General features: G+C 46.8%; 1 protein-coding gene across 4 annotated transcripts in view; it reads left to right on the forward strand.

Moving 5' to 3' along the window:
* Positions 1-727: 727 nt before the first annotated feature.
* The window catches only part of GATA6 (GATA binding protein 6), a 32,246-nt gene continuing 7,618 nt past the window's right edge, over positions 728-25,355 (forward strand). The window contains exons 1-6 of one of the 4 annotated variants that reach the window (XM_047793889.1): positions 728-997; positions 2,388-3,550; positions 7,954-8,120; positions 11,760-11,885; positions 12,832-12,919; positions 13,015-13,118. In XM_047793889.1, the coding sequence (XP_047649845.1) occupies positions 2,425-3,550; positions 7,954-8,120; positions 11,760-11,885; positions 12,832-12,919; positions 13,015-13,118 (1,611 nt within the window). In that variant the 5' untranslated portion in view covers positions 728-997; positions 2,388-2,424. The other 3 variants (XM_047793891.1, XM_047793893.1, XM_047793892.1) reach the window with 3 other exon arrangements.

Here is a 25,355-nt window from a genome sequence, read left to right on the forward strand (position 1 = left end):
CTTCTGCGCACCTCGTGGACTAACCTTTACGTACACCAGGGCCCCGAATTAAAAGTTCTCAGAGATTAGCTGGGGAGTGCCGACGTGTACCTCCCGAAACTTCCCAGGAATTTAGTACCGTTTGTAAAAAGCGGAGCAGAGATAGGGAGCTAGGCGCTCTAGTTCCTTCTTTCCTACATCACAGGAGACTAGACCCCCGACGGCCACCAGGACCTGAGCCCCAAGGTCTCGAGAAGAGGTCGGGAAACTCATACACAACTACGGAGCAAAAAGTTCATTTAATGTGGAGGCAGCAGTGGGGGAGACCAGCGGAGGAAGGCACTTTCCCCGCACATTCTGAGGGCTCGCTGACCCCCGAGATGGCGCGTCTCTCTCGCTGCGGAGACAGCGTTGGACTATGCTTAGTCAACCCTGCCAGCGCCTCCCCCCCCCCCCCTCCCCAGTATGTGTGTAGCTGGGGGAGGAGGAATGGGTGTGGGTCGCCAGCCAGGTCAGGCGTTCTGCCACCTCTGCCCCTCCCCCGGCGTCCCCGGGATCTGCGCCCCCTGGGTGGACTTGCTCTTAGTCCTAGGACCGTGCTCGCAGCTCAGCCCACACCCGCAGGCTGCGCGGGGCTCATTGTCTGCCCAGGCAGCGCGCTCCCCTCCCCCCGCCGCCCGCCTTCCCCTCCCCACCCTCTTTTCTCTCCTCCCCTCGTTCCCTCCTCCTCCTCCTCCTCTTCACCTCCAGCGCCCAGCTGCTCGCAGAGCGCAGTTCCGACCCACAGCCTGGCACCCTTCGGCGAGCGCTGTTTGTTTAGGGCTCGGTGAGTCCAATCAGGAGCGCAGGCTGCAGTTTTCCGGCAGAGCAGTAAGAGGCGCCTCCTCTCTCCTTTTTATTCACCAGCAGCACCGCGCAGACCCCGGACTCGCGCTCGCCGGCTGGCGCCTTCGGCCTCTCTCCACATTCGGGAGCACACTCCTCCACCGCTGTTCTCCATGCGCTGCGCCCACCCCAGGTTCGGCTGCTACCTCCCTTGCTCGAGCACCCCTCTTTCTTCCTCTGCACCCCCCACCCAACGCAGGCCCCTCGGCCTCGGCTCTCCGGCCCTCTGCGGGCCGCGATCGCCTCCAAGGGTGTCTATCTTATCCACTCCTGGCAGGCCGTGGCGGCTCCCAGGTTCCTGGATACCGCGGACTAACTTCTGGTGTCTTTTCCTCTCTCCGAAGCGCTTATCTGCGCGCACCCTTATCTCCGAGTTATCTCGGCGCAAAGGGGCGGGAGCCGGAGTCAGGCGCGCAGAGACTTCTTTCGTGCTATCTAGCCTGGGTCTGTGTGTGTATTAATTTTAGTATGGTTATCTCCGATGAGCCGAAACGATTTGGAAAAGCAGCCCCACAGAGGCCAGCTAGGCTGCGTTTGGCCTCCCTCCACCCCCTCCTAGTCTCCCTGTCATTCTTGCTGCTCTCCCTTTTGGGGTGGCTTCGTCTCCAGGGCGGTCTCAAGTCCCCATTTCATCCCCCCCCTCCTTTTTTCCTCCGCGCTCCGCTCCACCCTGCTACGTCCATTCCGGAACCGTCTAGCCTTTCCGCGCCTGGGGATGACCGCGGGGTGGGCCGGGGTGGCCCAGCAGGCATGGCCCAGCCGGCGTGAGCGCACGCATCGGTGGCTGCGGGGGCGAGCGGTGTCTAAGGTGTGCGGCGCCACGGGGACGCGGGTTGGGCATGAGACTTCGCACTGCCTGTGCCCTGAAGGTCCGAGACTGCGGTCTCCGCCCAGGCGCCCCACCTCCCTGGGCTGGGTTGCATTTCTCTCTGGAGCTTGCGTTGCGTCTCGTCAGCGCAGTCCGGGAAGCTCTGGGAGAGCCAGTATGGGAGAACTCGGTGGTTTCGTTTTCTGGGACAGGTTGCTTTCCCTGCGCTAATGATTTTCAAGCGGGCAGCCTTCACACTGAGGCATTCCCTGCGAGGGAGCCCTCCGTACCGGGGCGTAATAAGGCAGCGCCGACACGCACAGCTACTTTAACAAAAGTTCCTTTGTGTGCCATCGGCCGGGAGGGAGCCACTTCGGGGCGGAAGGAAAACCTTGGTCAGCCTCGCAGTCACCCCTGGGATCTGGCGCGCGTGTGGATGGAGGATGCTGCGAAGGAGGGTGGGAGGGGAGGGCGAGGGGACCCTGGCGGTGCGGGAGAAGGAGAGCGGTTATCCTGGTTCTGGGAGGACCTTGTGGCTGCTGAGGAGGCTCCATGCTCCTCTCTTTCCCCACCCCTAGAACCTGGGCCGAGACGGGATCTTTGAGTAATCTCATTAGCTAGAGAGGGGAGTGGAAGTGAGAAGGGCAGCATGCGCTTTTGATAATTCCTTTTTATTTTTTCTCCCTACCCTGCCTCCCTCCCCACCCGGTCTCAGGAGCTAGAAGTCAGCTTGGAGCAGCGCGGGACCGTGGATGGCCTTGACTGACGGCGGCTGGTGTCTGCCAAAGCGCTTAGGGGCCGCGGCTGCGGACGCCGGCGACTCCGGAGGCTTTCCAGCGCGGGAGCCCTCTACGCCGCCTTCCCCCATCTCCTCCTCTTCCTCCTGCTGCTCACGGGGTGGGGAGCGTGGCCCCGGCGGCGCCAGCAACTGCAGGACGCCGCAGCTCGACACGGAGGCGGCGGCGGGACCCACAGCCCGCTCGCTGCTGCTCAACCCTTACGCCTCGCATCCCTTCGGGGCTCCTCACGGACCTTCGGCGCCCGGGATCTCTGCCCCCGGGGGCGCCCTGTCGAGCTGGGAGGACCTATTGCTCTTCACTGACCTCGACCAGGCCGCGACCGCCAGCAAGCTGCTGTGGTCCAGCCGCGGCGCCAAGCTGAGCCCTTTCGCATCCGAGCAGCCGGAGGAGATGTACCAGACCCTCGCCGCCCTCTCCAGTCAGGGGCCCGCCGCTTACGACGGAGCGCCCGGCGGCTTCGTGCACTCGGCGGCCGCGGCTGCAGCGGCCGCAGCGGCGGCTAGCTCCCCGGTTTACGTTCCCACCACGCGCGTGGGCTCCATGCTGCCAGGCCTACCGTACCTGCAGGGGGCGGGCAGCGGGCCCGCCAATCATGCGGGTGGCGCGGGCTCGCACCCCGGCTGGCCACAGGCCTCAGCCGATAGCCCCCCATATGGCAGCGGAGGCGGCGCGGCGGGCGGCGGGGCGGCGGGGCCGGGCAGCGCAGGCTCGGCCGCGGCGCACGTCTCGGCGCGCTTCCCTTACTCGCCCAGCCCTCCCATGGCCAATGGCGCGGCTAGGGACCCCGGGGGCTACGCAGCTGCCGGCGGCGGGGGCGCGGGCGGCGTGAGCGGCGGCAGCGGCGGTGGCCTGGCGGCCATGGGCAGCCGCGAGCACCAATACAGCTCGCTATCGGCCGCGCGGCCGTTGAACGGGACGTACCATCACCATCACCATCACCACCCAAGTGCCTACTCGCCCTACGTGGGTGCGCCGCTGACGCCCGCATGGCCTGCGGGACCCTTCGAGACCCCGGTGCTGCACAGCCTACAGAGCCGCGCCGGAGCCCCGCTCCCTGTGCCTCGGGGCCCCAGCGCAGGTAAGGGTCGCGCAACCGTTCGGGGGTGGGGGCCCGAGGCGCCTAGGCCTGGCTGGACGGGGGGGGGCGGGGGGGGCGGCGTTGCGGAACGCGGAGCAGCTGCTTGACTTGGGCATTCCTGTCTGAATGCCCAGAGTCTGACAGAGCTGATGTGCTGCTTCTGTTTTGCGAAGTGTCTTAGTGCCATTCCAGGAGAGAGTCTAGATGCTCAGATGTAGCTCATTGTCTGGGAAGACGTCCAGGGACCTGATGAATAGCGAATGGGGTGGGCAGTTGGAAAAAATGAAAAAAATGAGCCCAGGAGGGAAACGGACAGAGCCGGAGCCTGGTGGCAGACTCTAGTTTGCGTGGGCGAAAGCGTGAGGCTCCATTTGCGGGGTAATTTCGGGGAGTTTTCTGCATTTCATCCTCTCCTCAAATGCAGTCTCACCCAATTCAACCCTCCAAAGGTTGGGAGTCGTGTGTGTGTGCGTTTTCCTCAAGGAGAGTGTTTTAAAAGAGCTCCAGAGTGGAAAAGGACCTAGTTGGCATTTAGCTCCCTGGCCCTCAGTGAGAGGGAAAGAAGAGAGGTCGGCTTTGTGATTGTCTGGAGGCGAAAGCTGGTGGAGGGGCCCTTTGGCTTGACATCAAGTCCCCAAGTGTCTGGGTCTGTTGATCCCCCTCCCTTCCTGTGCCTGCCAGGCTGGAACCCGGGGTCCTGGGGCACCCACACTCATTCTCCAGAGTTCAGGCCAACAAGTTTTCAGTCTCCACTCTCACTCATGCTTTCCATTCCAGTGTCTGGGGGCAGTTTGGAGTGAACTGGGAAAACACAATTGTCAAAATACCTGGAAATGCCCCATCTTGAAAAGTGTTTGTCCTGCTCAAGCAGGGAGGGTGTGAACTGTTGTTGGCTGGCCTGATCAGGGCGCCTTGGCTCTTTTCCCCAGCAGCGGCATTCTGGGTCCTTCTTGATGCTTTCAGAGGTCTCTCTTATGGGTATTTAACCTGTTTGATATAACCTGACAGCCTCCTAAGACCGGGGGAAAAAGTCTTTTTTTTTTTTTTTTTTTTCTTTTTGAGGGGAGATGAGGGAGTCAAAGAGGAGGCAAAGACAAGGAGACACACATCAGCCTTACCCTCCCGGATGCTCTCACCTCTGGTCTGGGCTGTTTTGTGAGTGCCACCACAGCCGCCCTCCGTTTAGGGACTGCAAGTCTTTTAGGGTCAAGGGAGGTGTTGCCAACCTTGTGTTCCCTGGCAAGCTGGGAATGATAGTGGCCTGAAGGTGAAGGATCTGATTTGAGCCACCCTCTCAGTAACATTGGGCTCAGAATTTCCTCTCCTCTCCCTTGTCCCTGGCTGGCCTCCAGGGCCATCCTGATGGCCTGTGGGTCCCGGTGCAGAGTGGGGGTAAGGAGGGGCCCTGTTGAGGTGTGGAGCTCAGCACTGTCACCTTTCTTGCTGCATAGGGACCCACGTCTGGCTCCTGGGGGGCAGAGAGACAGGGAGATGAATCTTAAAAGGACGAGGAGGGGGTGGTGGTTAGGGCGTGAGGCTTTTGTCAGTCAAGAATCCAGCCGGGAATCTGAAAGGTTGTGTGAGTTGGGTGGGGGGCAGCCCTGCCTGCTTTGCGACACACCTTCTCGTGACCTCCACCTCCCTTTGCTCTTTTCCAGCGTTTCACAGGACAGAGAGGAGAAGCAGAGAAGGAGACCTAGTCTATGGATGTTTGAAGTCTTTGGTTCTGTGAGGGAAGTCCTTTGAGAGATTTAGTGCAGACAAGTGAAGAGTTTTTCATTTTAAACTTTGTCTATCCTTCACAATTTTTTTTTTTCACTTTCTAGGTAGGACACTGCAGAGTTAGAAAAATTTCTGATAGACCCAGAGCATTTTTTTTTTTTTTTAAAGAAAAGGGGTTTGTGAGCACCCAGGTTTTGCATAAAGAGTCTTTAAAAAAAAAAAAAGAAGGCAGGAAGCTGCTGGGAATAAGCCCGCCTGGGGAGGGGGCGGTTTTGGTGAATGACCCTAACTTGGCTGATCCTCATTTATGCTGGAGAGACCTCAACCCCCAGTCCCCCTCCCCCCCCCTGCCCCGCCCCCCAGCTTCCTAAACTCTGCTTCTCCACTTTGATTTTTTTTTTTTTTAACAAACCGTTTTTTGGAGACACTCTTTAATTGATTGGAGCAAACAGCAGGACTAAAACCTGAGCCCTGTGCTTTCTCCACTGGCACAGTGCAGGGGGGTTGGGTGGTGGTGGGTGCTGGGAACCTGCTCCATTCACCTCTCCCAAGGGCTGGTGGTTTTGGGTGGGTGAGTAGGTGGGGAGTCCTGGGGTGAGCTCTGTCCCTGGGGTGGGGGGGGGGAGGGAGCAGTGTCCTCCCAGGCTCTTGCTGAGCTGGGTTCCATTCTCCTCCTGGGATGACATTTTGCCGGCCATTCCCTTCTCCCCTGAGTCTCTCACTCCCCAGGGGCACCCCAAACAGCCAAGTTGGGAGAGAGGATGAATAGGGGGAAACTGGTGAGTGAGCATCCCGCGCAGTCAGATGTTGTGATTTCCGAAAAGTAGCGTTTTTCTTATTTTAGTGATAGGATTGCAGCTACCAAAGGAGGAGTGGGGGAAAGTACGGAGGGAACTGAAGTTAGAGATTTTGCTTCATTAAAAAGAAGCAAGCTTCGTAAATTTTATTTATCTGAAGTTTTGTCTCTGGGTTTTCAGCTGAGTAGAGAAATTTTTACCTGGGGCGTTCACCCTGTCTTCTCCTGGGGAGTCTTTATTGTTTCCAGCCCTGGAGAAGGAGGCCAGGCGTAGGGCCGGGTTCTCCAGGGAATGCCCCACTTCTCCCTGGAGAGGGGCTCTGATAGGTAACATTTTAAAGTCAACAACAAAGACAAATACCTTGTTTAACTTCAGTGTCCTTGAAGTCCTGAGCATTTTACTGATTACCGTAGTCAATAGTGGCTTTTAGGGCGGAGAAGAATAAATCTTTGTGATGTGTTGTAAGTTGCAATATCCCCAGGACAACTTTGAACTGGAGTTCTGTGGGATGCTAGTTTCTTTTAACCTTATTTCTTGGGAAGAAAGCCTCATTTGGCAGTTCCCTCTGCAGAATAGTTACCTAAATATTAATGGAATCAAAGATTTTGGTATGCCGGAATCGCATTTAAGTATCTTTACAAAAGTTGATGGTGGACACAAGCTGTAAACCGCTTGGAAAAGCGAAAGAATAGAAGGTTTTGCTAGCACACCGTACTCTTCAAATAAACTCTAAAGTGTATGTTTATTTACTTCGAAAATGGATTCAGAAATGTCCCTTAAAGAAAGCCAAATTGTAGCAGTCAAACTTTCTATGATCTAAATAGATAAAATAACTCTAAACAGGAGGTAGTTTTAAAAGTCTATTTTAAAAGTACTTAATAAGTACCTATCTCATTGTCAATAATTATTTATTCATATTTAACTGGAAGTAATAAATGTTACAACCACTCACTCTAAAGGCTTTTTTTTTTTTTTAATTAGCAAGTTTAGGTTAATTGTGAACTCTGGAACACTAACCAAATAGCAAAATGACAAAGCTTGCACAAATCAAAATTTTAGTGTAGGAAAATAGGAAGACCTTTTATTTAGCACTGGGACAGTCCTAGGAATTTTCTGAATTGATAAAGCATCAACCATTTATAAAGATTTTGTAGATTGGAGCAATTAGACTCATGCTGAAATCATATTTTAATGTTTGGTTCTTGTGGCATGAAAATCAAACCTAACATTTATCTCATTAATCTTGGTGTCCTTTCCCCTCTGAGGAGACCTGAGTCCGTTTCTAATTAACTGGCAAAAGTGCCCAAGAACAGTATTTTTAATTTCACTTGTTCTTTTTTATTAAGGAAAAGGAAGAGTGGTAGAGCAAATATTTTCCAAAAATTACTTGCCATAAAAGTAAAGAAGGCAGCCTCCTTTTCCTTTTTTGGGTTGGGGTAGGGGTCAGTGATCACTGTTAATATTGCAAATCTTGCTAGGGTTCGGCAAGTGGCATAATGTAATTAATGATGCATTTCAGTTTTGAAAAGCTTGGGATGAGCCCTAAAGGAGAGGTCAGGGGCCCCAAACCGACCTCCCCAAGGCTCATCTCAACTCTGAGGCCCTTGGAGACAGAAGGCAGATGATTTGAGCAGGGTTTCCAGCTCTGTCTCCGACTTTCCTGGGGTTTTCACTGGGTGATCCCAGGGGTGCAGATGTACTGGACAGATAATTGGTCAGCAGATCGATCGCGATGAATCGACAGCGGACTGTGGAGCAGAGATCGGCGGGAAGGGCGCGGGAGGGCGCGGGAGGGCGCGGGGACTCGGGGTGCTGGGGTGTCGGGGGAGCCTCTGGGAGGGGCGGGCGCGGCCTCACTGGCCTCTTCTCCCGCTCTCGCCGCAGACCTGTTGGAGGACCTACCAGAGAGCCGCGAGTGCGTGAACTGCGGCTCCATTCAGACGCCGCTGTGGCGGCGGGACGGCACCGGCCACTACTTGTGCAACGCCTGCGGCCTCTACAGCAAGATGAACGGCCTCAGCCGGCCCCTCATCAAGCCGCAGAAGCGCGTGGTGAGTGCGAGCGCCGCCCTCCCCTGCGGCCCGGCCCCGAGCGGCGCCCTTCCCGCGGGCCCGGGGTGTCCCCACCCGTTCCGCCCGGGCCCAGCGCGCCTCACCTCTCCCCGCGGGGGCGCCCGGGGAGGGCTGAGCGAGAGGGACCAAGCTGTGCGCTCGGTTCCCGCACGTCTCAGCGCCCACCCTCTGGCTCTGAGGGCAGATTCGTCCCGAAACCAGCTACCGGGGAACCGAGGCAGCCCTCTCCCCAGATTTGCACCTAGAGAACGACGTCCTTAAGTGGGGGGGAAGGAAGGTGTCGTGTGCTATCATCTTTTTTTTTAAAGTACCCCCTCCATTTCATCTCTCTAGATGTAAGTGCAGTGAAATAATTTTGGAAGTAGATACAAGAAGTGAATAATGTTGATCACCTACTAGGAGAAAAACTGAGTATACCGCCCCAGGTCAGGTGAAGGGAACATTTTCCATTGTGGACTCTCTGTCTGGTTTGGATTTCATTCTTGAAAAAACCATGCTCCTTTGTAACATTTCCCCCTCCAATGGAATATGACCACAGCGAACCCACACTCCCTTTCTCCCCGCAGGCTCGTCCTGGATCCCTTTGATTTTTTCCCTTCTACCTCTGGGTCCCTTCCACCTCTTCTTGGAGTTCAGACTAGTTTTAGCTCCAAATTCCATCCCTCTTTTGGATTGTCCTTGAGTCTGGTGAAAAATTTATTTACTCTAACCTTTGTTATTTTGAAATCTGGCTGTTCAGAGAACTACATAGAACTTGAGGGGGAAAAAAATGCAGACTGCACGTTTTTCTCAAGCAGAGGATTTTCACCATCCTTACATATTTCACTATGTTTTCAATACAGTGAGAATTCTGATTTTCTTCAAGGATTAATCTCCTATTGTCATGTGTGTTTTTAAGAAGGAGAGGGTATTTACTGCTGTAGTGATTAGAGAATATAAATGAAATCCTTCACAAACCCTAAGGAAAGGCTAACATTTGTTTAGTGGAGCCCTCATACTCTAATACCTTTTAAAGTAAAATATTTTACAGTTAGATGCCAGACATCTTAAGTATCTAAGTAATTTATTTAATCGTTATACTCTAATTAGCAGGAACAAATGCTACACATGTTGTTTGTGTTAAATAGATTAGAGAGAAATTGCATCACAATGTAAGTCTGACACCTTAAAGAGAAGCAATTAGTTTTATGGTTGTTTTGTTTTTAATGCATTTAAAATAAAGTGGCCGAGGTTAATTTAATGAGTGTATGTGCCTTAAACTTGTTACAGCCTCCCACAGCTTAAACTTTTCTTCAAAGGGTGTCCTTAACTTCAGTGCCTGACTCCCTATGGTTTTCTTTTTTCTTATGTGCATCATATTAAAAAAGAAAAAGTACTGGCTGGAAAATATTCCAAGGATCTTCCTTGTTTCCATATATTAGCCAATGTATGAACAATGAAATTATTATCTTTTTGGAAAGGCACATTGAGCGGAATACTAGCTGAGCTCAGAAAAGTAACATTTTCTTAAGATTGAGCAAAAAAAAAAAAAAAACTGGCAGAATAGTAGCCATTTAGGTTCGAGTGGCATTATAAATTTGATCTAGTAATATCCATTATTTAGGTAGTAGCATTAGTTTTGTGCACTTACCAGTAAAAATAACTTAGCAGACTCCCCCCCGCCCCCCAGTTTTTAACATCTCTGAATCTGTTAGTTTTCTTTCTGTGTGGCAGGTGTCTTGGCAATGACCAAGGTCAGCCAGTGTGCTTTGTAAATGGGTTATAAATGATTGCAATTGAAGGGTGTGTCTATCAATTAGTTCTCCTTGTGGGCTTCTTATTTATGGTTTTGCTGGATATAGGTTAGTTCTCAGAAATAGAATGTTGAACCCAAGTTTGTTTAGCCAGCAGTACAGAACCAATCACTGTGAATTTGAACTTGTAATTCATTGCAAAATAAGAGATTTATGGTGTAACTTGAATTCCTTGTCAATGATGAATATAACTGAGATCACTTGTTACAAGGAACTTTTATAACCCACTCACCTTCATTTCACATGTTTATGGGGACAGACTTCACTTATGATCTGCAGTTGACAGTCATAAAGTTCTTTGTTATAATGGCAAATTCTGATAACAAGTTTGCCTCACGTTGGCTCCAAATTCCACTGGAAACTCATAAATGACCTGTTAGAAAATGAACCTTCCTGTCCCTGGTTTACTGATTTCACATTTATGAAGAGAAAGGAGTGCTTGCCTGGGAAATTATTTTCTTTTAACCGTAAACGGGGGGGGGGGGGGGGGGGGGGAGAAGCCCTGCTACGTAAGATTTTGCATGTTTTCATTGTTTTAACAAAGTAATTTCCCAAATAGCCCAGCATGTTCATTTCAACCAAAAGTCAAATTGGTTCTTTCTTAGCACCGACTTCTTAAAAAATGTAGTGCTAAGAGGCTTCCCAGTGTCTCTTTGGTTTTTCAACTTGTCCGTGAAGGGTATGCTGCAGTAATAGGACAGGATGTGAGTTGTAAAGGCAAAATTCAATTTTAGCTTTTAAATTTGCTAGCAAAGAACTTGGAAATTTGTCTGTTAATCTGAATATTCATACATGCTCAATCTATGCTGTTTGTAGTCCATTCCTTATAACTTCTTTTCTTAATCGTCATGGCTAATTTCCCCAATTCTGTACCTTTCAACTTGCTTTGGTCCCTGGATTTTCCCCATAGCTGCTGCTGCTGCTGCTGCTTTTTTTTTTTTTTTTTTAAACTGAAGCCACTGCACAGTTTTTTAGTTGCCTATCTAGGTTATTTAAAAACAAATTTAGATTTTTGCCTTTCTAAGTAGGAACTTATTCTAGCTTAAATTCCCCCTCTTTATAATCCACAAAATAATTTAGAGGAAATAAATGCCATTTAAGGATGTGATGGATATAAAAGGAACATAGAAATCAGAGTGACAGTGCCTTTTCTGATAATAGTATTTAACCCTTTGTATGAGCCAAAGTTGAGTACTATACTGACAGGGTAAATAAAACAGCACTATCACAGTATGTAAGACCATGCCAGTACAATGCTGTAAAATTTCCTTATCCTTTGTGAAATGGATAATAAAAATTCAGGCAGTAGGCAATCATGGTAATAATTAGTGGGATGTATTAAAATATATTTCTTTACAAAACTTTTGTACATTTTCCAAAAGCCATTACTATTAATATCTATAGGCCCTTCTACAGTTTCTGGCTTATTCCTCTGCACATATCTGAGAAATAGACCCGATTATCTCAGTTTTCTGGTGAGGCAGAGACTCCCCAAAGCCACTTAACACGCTGGCCGGTGGTTTGTGACTGCGTTTCATCACTCTTGTTTCTCAGACCTCTGACAACAGTTGAGTACAATCATAGACCAACATGGTAACTGCTGTGATCTATACTAATAGGCTGGAGCAAATTGAATGTATTGGATGGGGCACCCGATGGGCCAGGAAGGTCAACTTGATTACACTTCAAGGTTTTTTTTCTTTTTCCCCAAGGGACCCCTTGTTGATAATAACCAGGTACATGCTTGCTGATGGCAGGGTATATGTATGTAGCATATACATAAAAATCACTTCTCTCTGTACATTTAATGTGTTCTGCTTTCTAGCCTTCCTCCCGGCGGCTTGGATTGTCCTGTGCCAACTGTCACACCACGACCACCACTTTGTGGCGCAGAAATGCTGAGGGCGAACCTGTGTGCAATGCTTGTGGACTCTACATGAAGCTCCATGGGGTGCGACACCTACTCTGCTCATGTGTATACACGTTCGGTGTCTCGTTTATGCCTGGTCTCAGTCAAATCAGCAAAGGAGAGGGCGTGAAAATGAAAAATCTCATTTTCTATATGCATGTTGGTGAAGCTAGGGTCCTGTTCATTATAATAGAAACTGTTATCTTGCATACCAGTCAGAAACAAAAAAATGCTACCAATTAAACTGTCTTACACATCCATGGTAAGACATTCCAATTTTAGAAATACTAAAATGTGGGAAATGGGAATTTTAGACTTGACAATATGGTAGTAAACCTTAAAAAAATAACTGTATACTTAAAGAGTAAAAAAAAGCATGGAACCAACTAGAAATGCACAATACCCATTTATATCTTAACTTTAAAAATTTATTCAAATTGTATTCATAATCAAATTCATTTACAGAAGAGAAATAATATGTTTGATAGCTCTGGTTATTAGAAAAATTCTACATTTTAAGTAAGCACAAGATATTATAAATATGTCAATTAAAAAAACAAGGGTCACTTTGCTATACAGCAGAAATTGGCACAACATCGTAAATCAACTATACTTTAATAAAAACTAAAAGAAAAATAACCTTGGCCTATGTAGGAACAGAATACATGATCTCTTTGAAATAAAACTTGTATTCAGTGCCTTTACTCTGTAATTGGGAAGTTGTTTAAAACAATAAACATTAGGTTGAAGGAATAAATTCTCCCTGGCAAATCACTCCATTTTTTTCTGGAGGAATCTGCATTTGATGGGGAAAGTGTCGTCTTTGTGCAGTTAGAATCTATGAAGTATGTATAAAAATTGGATTGAAATTTGTGCCAAGTTCTTTTAAATGAGGGCTTTCAGTACTGATGGTGGGTCTTTAGTTAGTTTGGTTTTTCTTCAATATAATATTTATTAGACTTATGGCCTATGTGAAAAATTTTTTTAGGTGCCTCGACCGCTTGCTATGAAAAAAGAGGGAATTCAAACCAGGAAACGAAAACCTAAGAACATAAATAAGTCAAAAGCTTGCTCTGGTAAATATAACAAAATGCTATTTGACTGTAAAGTATATGCCAACCTTAGCAGTAGAGTATATGTATATTTATGAGCTTAATTTTGACTGTTGCAGGTAATAGCAATAATTCTGTCCCCATGACTCCAACTTCCACCTCTTCTAACTCAGACGATTGCAGCAAAAATACTTCCCCTACAACACAAACGCCAGCTTCTGGGGTAAGTGTTAAAACGGTATAGATGCTTTCTATGTAGTGAGTTGCTCTCTGTTATATTATCTCAAATTTTATCTTATCTGGTAGTTTAATAATCTAAACCAACAGTTCAGTTTAGTTAGCTGAAACCTAAGAATAGTTTTTAGAGGAAATTACATTTAAATGTCAACAAAATGACAAACTCAAGTACTTCATAAACCTCTTAATTAAGATCTATATCATTTTTTTAATGGTTAAATTAGCCCACGTAAAAGCAAGACTTTTTGGCTTGAAGTGCTTTAAACTGTTTTATTTCCAGGTTTTTGTCTGCGTTGATATATATGTATATTTCTAACGTAGGTCAGAAAAAGTACCAGCTCAGTGGTTTCATACATCCCAGTGCTCCTGGCATTTAAATTGCTCTTGCTTATCCTGTCAACTCCAGCCTTCTTTCTTCTCTCCTCTCTTCCTTCCTTTTTTAAAAACAATCATCTCCCCAAAGCAAAGCTCATCACAATGTGGTCACATGCTGCTGTTTCCACTGATCTTCATCTAATTGTCCTCTGCTGGGCTGGGCAGCCTTGGCTTCGGACGAGTGCACCTTGAGGGCGCTCAGGCTGATATTTCAGCCTTGCGAGCAGTTTGGTTTGTGAGTGATTCCTGCGCCCGAGGACAAAGATGCCAGGGTCTTTGTGAAGATCACAGACTTAGTTTTAGTAAAGCTGAGATTGAAACTCAGCTTTTCCCAAGTGAAGAGCACGTCCCCACCCTAGTATTTCCCAGGTTTACCTGGAATGCCCTTCAGATCCAGGGCAGGGCCTGGGCTGCAGCATTTCACGAATGCCCTGGGTGATGCTGAGACTAGCTGAGGATGAAATGCCAGCATTAACATCCCTACAGTTGTTTTCTACATTTAATTTTGCTTTATTTGGGGGTACTTTGAAATACTGCAGACTCCTGGGCCCCACCCTGGATTTTCTGAGTCAGAGTCCCTGGGGGTGGGGCTTGGAAATTTGTGTTTTTGAACAGTCACCGCCGCAGGTGAAATTGAAACTACTGCCCTCAGGGTGTCTTTGAACTGGGAACTGCGGAGCTGGTTTCTTTCGGTCGCATTTTTACTGGCTTAAACAAACAAAAATTAAACACTGATTTTTTTTTTCTTAAAACAGTATTTAATATTTTTCTTTGTCCTCTGACTGAAACTCTTTGGGGGCCTTTTCATTAATGAACAGGTTTTCCAAGGGGAAAAAACCCTTCCGTTTTTGTTTGTTGCAGACGCAGGTTCTTAAAGAAGGTTTCTAGTCTTTATATAGGTGAACCCTGGTGAGTGACTTTTTGACTGGAGGCTAAGATGTAATTTAGGGTCTAAGGTGGTAAATAAAAGTTGCTTGTGAGGAAATGAAAAGATCAATACTGTTTGCAAATAGTGTTTATTATGCTCCAAGCCCTCAGCAGCAATTCTGTGGCTTCAATGAGGCAAAACAATGTCTGGTTTTCCAAATCGTTGAGGGGTCAGTGTCCGTGTCTATCAACTGCAAAGTGAATGGCTGCCAGCCCCAAGTCACTTTTGATGATGCTACAGTCTAAGCTTAGCAGGGCAGAAGCTACATTTGAATGACAAATGGCACAGAAATAGAGATATTTTCCCAATAATGGGCTTTGGGGCCATAGTGGGTGGCGTCTGTTTTGCTCCCGTGGTTTTGTGATGTAAAATTTCAGAATTGGCCATTTGCAAGTGCAAGTCCAATCAGTTTTGCCCCTCAGGGGAGGAACAATACAAAGGCCTAGACTGGGTCTGGCCCAGGCATGTCTGGAGGAAGAACCTGGGCGGTCCTGCAGCCGGCCCTAGGGCAGCTTTGGTATCCGGGCATCACTCACTTGAGACACAGCCTGCCAGGGCGCCTCGCTGGCCAGTGCTTTCGGAGGAGTGTTCAGTTCCTTACCGGAGGCCAAGAGGCAAAGCGATTGTAGTATTAAAAAGGAAAAGTACTGTCAAAAGTACTTTAGAGATTGGGGGAGTTGGAGAGCAGCTTCCCACAAGGTTTTCTGCTCCAGGCCCTCCATCTCTCCCAGAGCCTGGGAGGCCCCCTTGGGAACCAGCTGTGGGAGCTGCAGACAGAAGGGGCAGTTCTCCGAGCCCAGATGGCCTCAGAAATGCTCCCCAACAGCTTTTCCCAAAGGTGGTGGGGTTGCGTGGAGGATTGCCCACCATCCTGTCCTCCCCCCAGCCCCCATACCCCCTTTCCTGGCATTGGCTGGCACCTGGGCTTGTGGGTTTTCTCCTCATGATGAGCCCATCACTTATGCCCCTCTTCCTCAGTGCCTACCTGACTATTGCCGGGAACCGTCTGCTGGCTGCCTTTGGAAACTGTCCTCCTCCAAGAGTAATTGTAGTCAGTGGTTTCCCAGGAGTGCCACTGTATGTCTGCTGGTCCCTTGGCACTTTCCAGACCCTTCTCTGGGCCAGCTGATGCTTCCGGCGCTGTGGTCAGCTCCGCAGCTGAGGAGCTGGGACCAGCCTGCTGGAGGCATTACCTGTGAGCAGCTGGCAGAAGCATTTGTGAAAGGCGGCTGTGTTGACAAAGATGTGTCATTATCCCATTTGGGTTCCAGTTTATGACTTGAGGGAGGCAGCTGGTGTTGTGACCCAAGTGCATGTAGGATTCTGTGAGGTGAGGGGGATGTGATATCTGCATGGCAAGGTTGAATCTGGTACCTTCCTGGGCTTGGCGGTTAAGCCTCCTACGACAATGGGTCCGTCTCTCTGATCTCCAGCGGCCCCTGTGACTGACAGGCTAGAAACGAGTAATGCAGGGTTGCCCTGGGACGGCCCTGGGACTGCCGAGCTACAAAACACAGGGTGATCTTAGGCTCACTCCCAGGGGAACAAGGAAACTGGGGCCATATGTTCTGCTTAGAGATATAACTGCTCCCCACCCCCTTCTTAATTACTGTGAGGAGCTAAAGCACGAAAGTTGGAGACCATATCAAACTTGCTGTTTTAATTCTTAATTTCCCTCTGAGAAATCAGCTGGAGAAGGTCACGAGTAGGCATTCCTAGCAGGCTTCTTTTATTAAGTTCTGACGTCCCTGCCCTGTCTGTGGGTGCCAGGTCAGTGGTGGCACCAAATCAGCATCATGACCTGGTACCTGAGCAAGCCTGGCTGGAGCCGAGGGTTCTGTCTAAGAACAGGCAGACCCGTTGCTACTGCTGCGCTGCCTGGCATTACAATAGCCCCTGTCTGCTCCTTTGGAACATTTTACAAATTATTGCAGTAAATGATTTCTTTGTTTTCATTTATATAATACTGGCTCTTCGCTAGACATTATTTTCATATTTCTTTTCCTTATTTTCATTATTTTATTATCAGTTTCTTGTATGGAATTCTTTGTTTCTTAAGTAATATGTTGAACTTAATTTTTGATACAATTGATTAATTTTTGCCACTTTTGAACTTAAATTTTCTCCATCTTTCATTCTGTTTAAAGTTTTCTTGTAGATGTAGACTTACTGAAAAAATGTGTATTTAGTTGATCTAAATGGACCTCAGATTTCCTTGATATTTGTATTCTCTCTGGACTGTCAGAATAATTTAAATCTTTTCTTGAATCCCATTTATTGACTGAGTTAAGTTTTATGGCATTGTTGCTATTATTGGGAGGCGTATATGATAACTTTCTATTTTAGCAAGTTCTCAGTAAGATTTAAGATATATTTCTATCCCTCTTATGACCTGTAACTAAAAATTGGTTAAACTGGAGGGTACTTTACATATATAAAAATGTATATATATTCATATATGTATGTATTATATAGCATATAAACTTTATAACTCAATCCCTAAATTGTGTAGATAAAAGGCATTTCTCTTAATTTCCCTTGGGACAGGGAGGATTAATTTGGTGGTAAAATGAACACTAAGACAATGTCAGAGAATAAGAAATCACTGAACAGGAGTTCCTGTCGTGGCACAGCAGAAACAAATCTGACTAGGAACCATGAGGTTTTGGGTTTGATCCCTGGCCTCACTCAGTGGGATTAGGATCTGGTGTTGCTGGCTGCGAGCTGTGGTGTAGGCTGGCAGCTACAGCTCCTATTGGACCCCTAGCCTGGGAACCTCCATATGCCATGAATGTGGCCCTAAAAGGACAAAAGACAAAAGACAAAAAAAAAAAAAAAAAAGAAAAAAGAAAAAAAAGAAAAGAAAAGAAATCCCTGAACTTATCGGCCTGCCTCAAAGTAGTTCTATAGATAATCCTTCAACAAAATTAAAGCTACTTAAGTTCATATTAAAATTGCAAGTATAATGTTGACGTCATTAAACATGTAATGTTGAAATAAACAGAGACGAAGTATATCTGACTAGCCCTTGCCTTTTATGGTCAGTGTTCCATTTAAGAAGTATTGCAGTATTGGAGGCCCTGTTTACTGAGTAAAATAAGGTTCTGGATGGACATCAGATTGGTTGCTAGTGGTGGGAGCCTGTAGGTTTAGTCCATTCTCACTGTTGGTCAGATTTGGAAGTGCTTTAAGTGAGCAACAACGTAGGAGTTGAAAGTATGGAGCCATGAATTCTGACAGCAGAGTTGCAAACGGCAGAGGAGAGGAGATTTGAATTCGTTGTGTAGGGTTTTTGCCAGGGGGAAAAGTGGAATAGAGGCCCCCATCTTGAGGAACACAGTTTTAGGAATTCAGTGTGGCTGAGTGGAGGGTAGAAAAAGCCAAAGGCAGGCGATGAGATGGATAAATTAGGTGAAAGGCCAATATTTAAGTGTTTCAAGTCAGTATTAGGTCAGCCTTAAGTGGGGCCACACTATATGTTCATTTCTAAATGACGGACTTTCTCTAACACCCCATGCAGTGATGAATGTGTTCATCTCTGTGCTGCAGTCCAACAATGAATAAGTTCTTAACCAGGAGTATGCTGATAATTGTATAAACACATACAGGCATGCTCCTGGGTCTACCTTTTACAAGCAGGGTTTCCTCTCACAACTGGTACGGAAAACCACTTCCTTGGAGCTAGTGGCCTCAGGACTTCGAAAGTTTAGCTCCTAGTGTCTGCCTGGTGACCCTTCGGAGAATGGAATGGCGTGTTGGTGATAGGAATTCGTTTTCCTGGCCTTTGTGGTTTGTTGTTGGTGACAGACAACATCCATGAAGAGAACAGGCAGCCTTGGACTCCTGTTCATCTCAGATACCTCTCTGGCTGGCTCTCTGCCTTGGGTGGGGTCTTACCCACTTTGGGGGGTCCTTTTCTGGGTATGAAGTAGATATTTCCATTGCTGCTGCTTTGATCCTTCTGGGATGCTGTGGGTCTAGAGAGACTACTGCAATCACTCCTTGGTAATCACAGCGACCTTGTCAGAAGAAATAGCTCTGAGCTGCGTGGTGCTAAATCTTGTACTAAAAGTGGTTTGAAAGAATTAAGTGCCTGTAGCTGGGCACTGATTGAGGGACTGATGTTTGTTGCGATTTCTGGATGTCTTTATAGACATCTCTGAAGAAAGGTTAAGTACTTTGTAGGTTCATATTTAAAATTCTTTTTATAGATTTCATTTTATAGGTTAATATTCGCATCCTATGATGAAAATTGGAAAACATCACTTGAGTTGCCTCTTTCTTTATGAGCAAGGTTATAGTCTACTGCTTTTTTTTCCTCCAAGAAATTGAATCAATTTGGATTTACTATGACATTGTGATTGGTCACAAAATAATAGCTTCTATTAGTAACTCTTCCTTTAATAGTTAAATAGACGACAGGAACATTCACGAAGGATTTCCATCCAGTATGCATTGCTTTCACTTGGCAACTTGACTGAGAAGAAAAGATTCGGGGGTGGGGGGAGGGAGGAAAGGAGTCTGGGGTTACCAGGGACACACTGCTGTATAGAAAATAGATCAACAAGGACCACTTGGAGAACACAGGAAACTGTACTCAGTATCATGTATATTGGAAAATAGACATTATGTATATGTATTGGAAAAGAATATATTTACAATGGAAAAGAATCTGGAAAAGATACATATATGTATGTATGTATAACCAGATCACTTTGCTGTACACCTGAAATGAACACAAGCTTGTAAATCAACTCTCCTTCAATAAAAAAAAGAAAAAAAAAGAGGTTCACCAGGCTGCCTGCCTCTTACCTCAAATATTCCACACACATCTTTAGGGTACCTGAAAGCCAGACATTAATGGATTAGTCCTGCAATTAGTCATCATATGGTTGCTTTGGGGGAGTTTTCTTTTCTTTTTGTCCTTTTAGGGTTGTACCTGTGGCATATGGAGGTTCCCAGGCTAGGGGTCTCATCAGAGCTATAGCTGCTGGCCTATACCACAGCCACAGCCACAGCCATGCAGGATCCAAGCCGCGTCTTCTACCTACACCACAGCTCATGGAAACTCCATATCCTTAACCCACTAAGCAAGGCCAGGGATCCAATCCTCCACCTCATAGTCCCTAGTCGGATTTGTTTCCGCCGCGCACACGATGGGAACTCTGGGGGAGTTTTCTTATTTATGAGATAGTGGATGAAGGCAGGCAGGGAACTAGCTTCTGTCAGGTGACTTTTATGTGCCAGGTGTTTCGTGTACCTTTTAAATTCCCGATTATCACTCTACAAATGAGGTGTTTTTATTTCCTTTTTCCATTTGGGGGAGTGAGACTCAGTAAGAATAGGTCCAAGGCTATGTACCAGATTTAGAGGCTGGATTTGGACCCAGGTCTGGCAGAGTCAGAGCCAATGTTGTTATTACTAAGGCACACTGGATTACTATATGATAGAATATGTGATGTTGAAGTCTTTAGAGAGAAGAAATAACATTTCCTCAAAGAAATCTAATTTTGGTTAGCTATTTCAGTATCAAATATAGCCATGAAAATAACATCTGAAAAGTGATTTGCTTATAACCAAACATGTAAGGAGCATTGTATACATGAATTTTCTTCTTAAACGTTATACTTAGTGATATAATACTTTATAGTTCTAGGGCTTTGCTAGTTGGATAATAGAAAAGATAATAGGTAGTAAAGCTTACTGTTAATGTGAAGATAAAAAGTCTCCTTTAAAATGAGAGTTTTTGTGTGGCTTAGCAGGTTAAGGACCTGGCATTGTCACTGCAGTGGCTTGGGTTGTTGCTGTGACTGACGCAGGTTCGATCCCTGGCCTGGGAACTTTGGTGCAGCCAAAAAATGAAAAATAAAAAAATAAAAAATTCTCCCTTAAAATATGAAATACAGATTGTGGTACTAAAATCCTCCTGATGGTGTTATTTAAACCCATACACACTAAGTGCTAGTTAGTTGGAACTTTCGGAAATGTCCCACTTGCCTTTGATTTTTTTTACAAAATCATTAAAACTGCATTTCTTAAGAGGCAAGTGTCCATTTTCTCCCCAGAGTTTATAGTCCAAGATATTTTTTGCTAAATTAAAAAAGCAGAAAGGCATTAATCTCCCATGAGGGTCTGTGAGCGTTGCATTTAGGTATTATTATCGCCTCATTTATAAACCAGGATCCAGAATGACTCCAGAAGGTCACAAACCAAGCCCGCATTGAAGCCCGGGCTGGAACCGACGTCTCCCACCGCTCCCAGGGAGTCAGCCAATCATCACAGTTATTAATATCCCACTTGCCACTTGCTGCAGGCCATGAACATAAATATTTTGTTGGCATTTTATCTTCATGCTCCTTACGTGCCAGGCTCCCTTTCTTCTTTCACAGCCCCTTCTAATAACTCACTCACGTTCCTTGTCTGACCACTTTGGCCTTCGCCACGAAAGTCACACGTCACCCTGGCAGGGAATGTTGAAGCGTGTAGAGTTCGCATACTTTCACTTTGCTCTGAAGGCCTTTTCTAGACTTCAGTCTTTTTTTCCTTGTGCGTGTGCGCGCGTGTGCATGTGTGTGTGTGTGCACGCGCGCGCGTGTGTATGTCATGGGGAATGGTGAGTAGCTAGAAATACATTTGCTATATTAATATCCAATGACTCTATGTATACTGGGAAACAGTAAAACCGTATTGCTCTGTAAATAGTTTATAACAAATGTGGCCACCCAATTTATCACAGGACTGTGGTTTGTTTAATAAGTGACTCATTATCACAATCTAAAAGCCAGAATTCTAGGTAATTTAAGTGTAAGCAGAGTGTTACTCATCTTTTCATATGACCTCAGGTTAGAAGGCTACATTTAAGAATACAACCTTGCTTTGTGGATTACAGATACTTTGCAAACCCTCCCCTGCTTCTATAAGAATATACAAAATTGTCACAAAACATGAAATAACGTTACGGGAAGACGTGGCCAAATTTTAAGAAATCTGGCTTAGAATGCTCTGAAATGTTATTGCTAAATGAATCTTCGAAGAAAATGAATTCCTTTACTGGAACAAAAGTAATTTATTATGCATTTCATGGGTGTCTGCCAAAAGAGTTACTAGCAATATGAAGATCTAATGGATATGAATTAAATACAATCTCTTAGCTCTGCGTTTCGACCTATCTGTTAATTGTCTCTGAAATTTCAATAACTTTAAAAAGCATCTCCCAAGACAGGTGTTGACATATGTGATCATTCATAATTCAGCTACCTGTCTTGGTAGGATAGCAGAGACTGTGAGCCAGAGCATGAAGAGATTGTTTTACTGGCCTCAAATTTTAAGAAAAGTTTGAATAAATATCAGGTGTTGATTTCAATGTCCTGTTGGAGTCTTTGGGGTAAACAGTTCCAAGTCATTATCTGACAATGTCTAAATGATAATTTATGTGCTGTACTGCCCCTTTGGGTAGTTTTTAGCAAGGCATGGCTTCTCCAGAGCTGGTGCACATGCTCTAGAATTGTATGTTTATCCTCTTAAACACACATACTTCTAATTTAAAGCTCTCATTAGGTTTAGTCACTTGATTCATGGTGAAGCCTGAATGTGGTCTGAAGTTTTTTCTCGGGGCTTCTCAGATTAGCAGCTAGAAGGAAACAGTCAGGCAGCCCGGTGCTAGCCCCAGCTCTATGTGTGACTGTAGCAGGCTGCCAAGGTTTTGTAAAGCCTCTGTTTTCCTCCTCCTACTAAAGGGGAAAAGTAATTTCTACCATCTGGTCCTTAGGAGTAGCCTAAGTGGGAGATGCCTGCTGACCACTTTGAAGCTGAAGAATAGCACTGTTTTAAATAGGACTTTGGACATTAATAGCAATGTGCTTTATTTGCATGGCATTTTTTTCATCCCAAGGCACCAATCCTTTCTTTCTTAATGCAGGGGGTGGGAGTGGATTTAGAGATATAAAGCTATTGTGTCAAAGTTACCATATTTAATTACCTTTATTTCCCTGATAGCAACAATTTTTCATTCATTATGATTCTTAGCACTTCATACTGCTTTCTTGTAAATGCGGCTTGGTTGTTGGACCAGGTGCAGTTTTTCTAGTAGAGATGGCCAGACAAGGATGCTCATCCAGGCTCCTGAAACCGCCCCCTCCTTTAAAATTTTTTTTTTTTTAATTTTTAGGGTTGCACCCATGGCATATGGAAGTTCCCAGGCTAGGGGTCGAATCGGAGCTGCAGCTGCCGGCCCATGTCACAGCCACAGCAACTCAGGATCTGAGCCGCATCTGCGACCTATGCCACAGCTCGCAGCAATGGCAGATGCTGAATCCACTGAGGGAAGCCAGATCGAACCCGAATCCTCACCTAAAAAGCCAGTTTTTAAAAGTTAGGTTCATAATCCACCCGGTTTTAAATCTTGCTTCTGGATCTTTTAATCACTTATTTGAATAAAGTCATCTATTTTGACTCATGTCAGAAGATAAATTTTTTCTTTAGTATGCTAATGACTTCAAGTTGTGGGCCAGACCCTTTTCCCTGCAATTTATATTTGTACATCAGTATTTTGCTGATAATCCCAGAGGACTTATAAACTTCGGACTGTGCCTTTATCACAGCATGCTTGCTGTTTGAGTGTGTACAGATGCTTAAAACGATTTGCTTCTTTGCCCAGAGTAGACTATGTGTGTAGAATAGTTCTTTCCCTCCTTGAAAAGAGCAGCATCCCGGGTGTGGTATAAACTAACTAGCTGAGGCCCAAAGGGCCAAGAGAGGTCAAGGGGGCAGCCAGTGAGCTCTCCTCAGTAAGGAATTTCCTTGCTGATTTACAAAAAAATAAACTATTCTGCTGAGCTCCGAGTTAGGTCATCAGCTGGGGTAACCGTGCCTCTCTCTTCTTGAGCTTTATTGAGCTGTTTGGGAGAATTAAGGCGTGTGGTTGTGATGGATGGTTTTCACTCCTCCTGGTGGAGCGGGAACGTGTGTGTGTGTGTGTGTGTGTGTGTGTGTGTGTATGTCTGGGTGTATGTGTGTCTTCCTAGTGTGACCTTCTCAGCTGTCATTAGGCCACTTTTGTGTCTGGTCCTATTACCTCCATTCAAACTGAAATGACCATGGTTTTTTAGAGTAGAAAAGTTAAGGTTCATTGAAGGTGTTTCTCTTTTGTTGGGGCTGACACTTGATTTTGTGTGTGTGTGTGTGTGTGTGTGTGTGTGTTTAGGGCCGCACCTGCAGCATATGGAGGTTCCCAGGTTAGGGGTAGAATCAGAGCTGCAGCTGCTAGCCTACACTACAGCCACAGCAATTCCAGATCCAAGTGGTGTCTGTGACCTACACTACAGCTCATGACAACGCCGGATCCTTAACCCACTGAGCAAGGACAGGGATCGAACCTGCAACCTCATGGTTCCTAGTCAGATTCGTTTCTGCTGAGCCACGACGGGAATTCTGACTCTTGGTTTTTAATTTTCCCTTCGGAGGAAGGCTGCTATCCAGCATCACCAGGGTCTAACCTAGAGGTTAGGAAAGCAGAGAAGAACTTGGCAGTGAGGCCCTCCCCACCCCCCACCCCACAAACTGGAAGCACAAACTTGGACCTGTAGGAAGGACAGATCAGAGGCTGTGGAAGCTGACTGCCCGGATCTGAGCTGAGGAGCCAGTGTGATCACTTCAAAGCCCTGTGCCCTGGGGCTGGTCCCTGGGCCCAGCCTGCCTGGGGTGCCCAGTTTTGTTTCTCCAGACTTAAGGCAGCCTTGAGAGGGATGGATTGCACGGCAGCTCAAGCACACCCCAGCCGGCTCCTTCTTGGTTTTCTTCCTCAAAAATGAAATTTATTGCTTATTCACAAGCCAGAGAACCTCTGCTATTCTTCTGGAAGGGCTCTGTCCTTTTAGGGTCCCTTGGCTCTCACGTGTCGCTTTTCCAAAGCTGCCGTGTGGGTATCTCGGGAGGCCGTCTCTGGGCCTGCCTATTATGGGATGTGGTGAGTAAAGGCAAAGCAAGAGCCAACACTGTTGGTGAGCCAGACCCTGCTGGGCATGGATGGTCCGAGTTCAGAAACGCCTGACTTTTCAGTTACAGGTTGGAAAGTGAGCACAGGCTCATTGTCACAGGAGAGCAATCTGGGTGATCTGAAAGATGAGAGCGTCACAGGCCAGTGGCGCTTTTCCCTGTCTGCGGCAGCGAGTTGTCCTGAAGTCATTTATTCCTTTAAGAGGGAGGAATCCAGCCAGTTGCTCCCATCTAAGCTGGGCTGCTTTCGGTGCTAAGCCCTGGCTGGGTCGGGGCTGATAACACGTTCTCTCAGCAGGAAGTGCCTCCATTTTCAGTAGTCTCTGGGAGGGTGGAGGGCCGATAAGCTGTGAGTGGAAACACAGACCAGATTTCTGCTCCACCCTCCTATTGCCCTTTGATCAGAGAAGGAGCCAGGACCTCGCCTGCCTGAGCTGCCTCAGAAAGGAGGAAGGATGGCTCCGCTGTGGGCGTTTGGAGCTCTCCCCTGCTTTTGTTCAGGAACTTTCTGGGGATTAGGCTGGTTTAAGTTAGTGACGTGCCTGCTTTGGCAATGTTGAGATGTCTGCAATCTCTGATCCTTTCAAGCATTTAACTCGACGTGGGAAAAGCTTGACCAGTTGACGCTGATACTCGTGTGTGTGTGTGTGTGTGTGTGTGTGTGTGTGTGTGTGTGTGTGTGTGTGTGTGTGTGTGTGTGTGTGTATTACGGCCCTGGACCTACTTGCTCGGTCCAGAGTCATAATAAGTTATTTCTGATCGTCTCCCCTCAGTTGAACTGATTCTCCAGAGGTGGCTATGGAATAACCCCATTGAGGGAAAGGCACTTAAATGAACCATATGACAAGCCATATTTCTTTCTTTTTTGTTTTTGTCTTTTGTCTTTGTAGGGCCGCACCCACGGCATATGGAGGTTCCCAGGCTAGG

Source organism: Phacochoerus africanus, chromosome 8 (genome assembly GCF_016906955.1).
Source record: "Phacochoerus africanus isolate WHEZ1 chromosome 8, ROS_Pafr_v1, whole genome shotgun sequence".
In the NCBI taxonomy this organism is placed as follows: domain Eukaryota; kingdom Metazoa; phylum Chordata; class Mammalia; order Artiodactyla; family Suidae; genus Phacochoerus; species Phacochoerus africanus.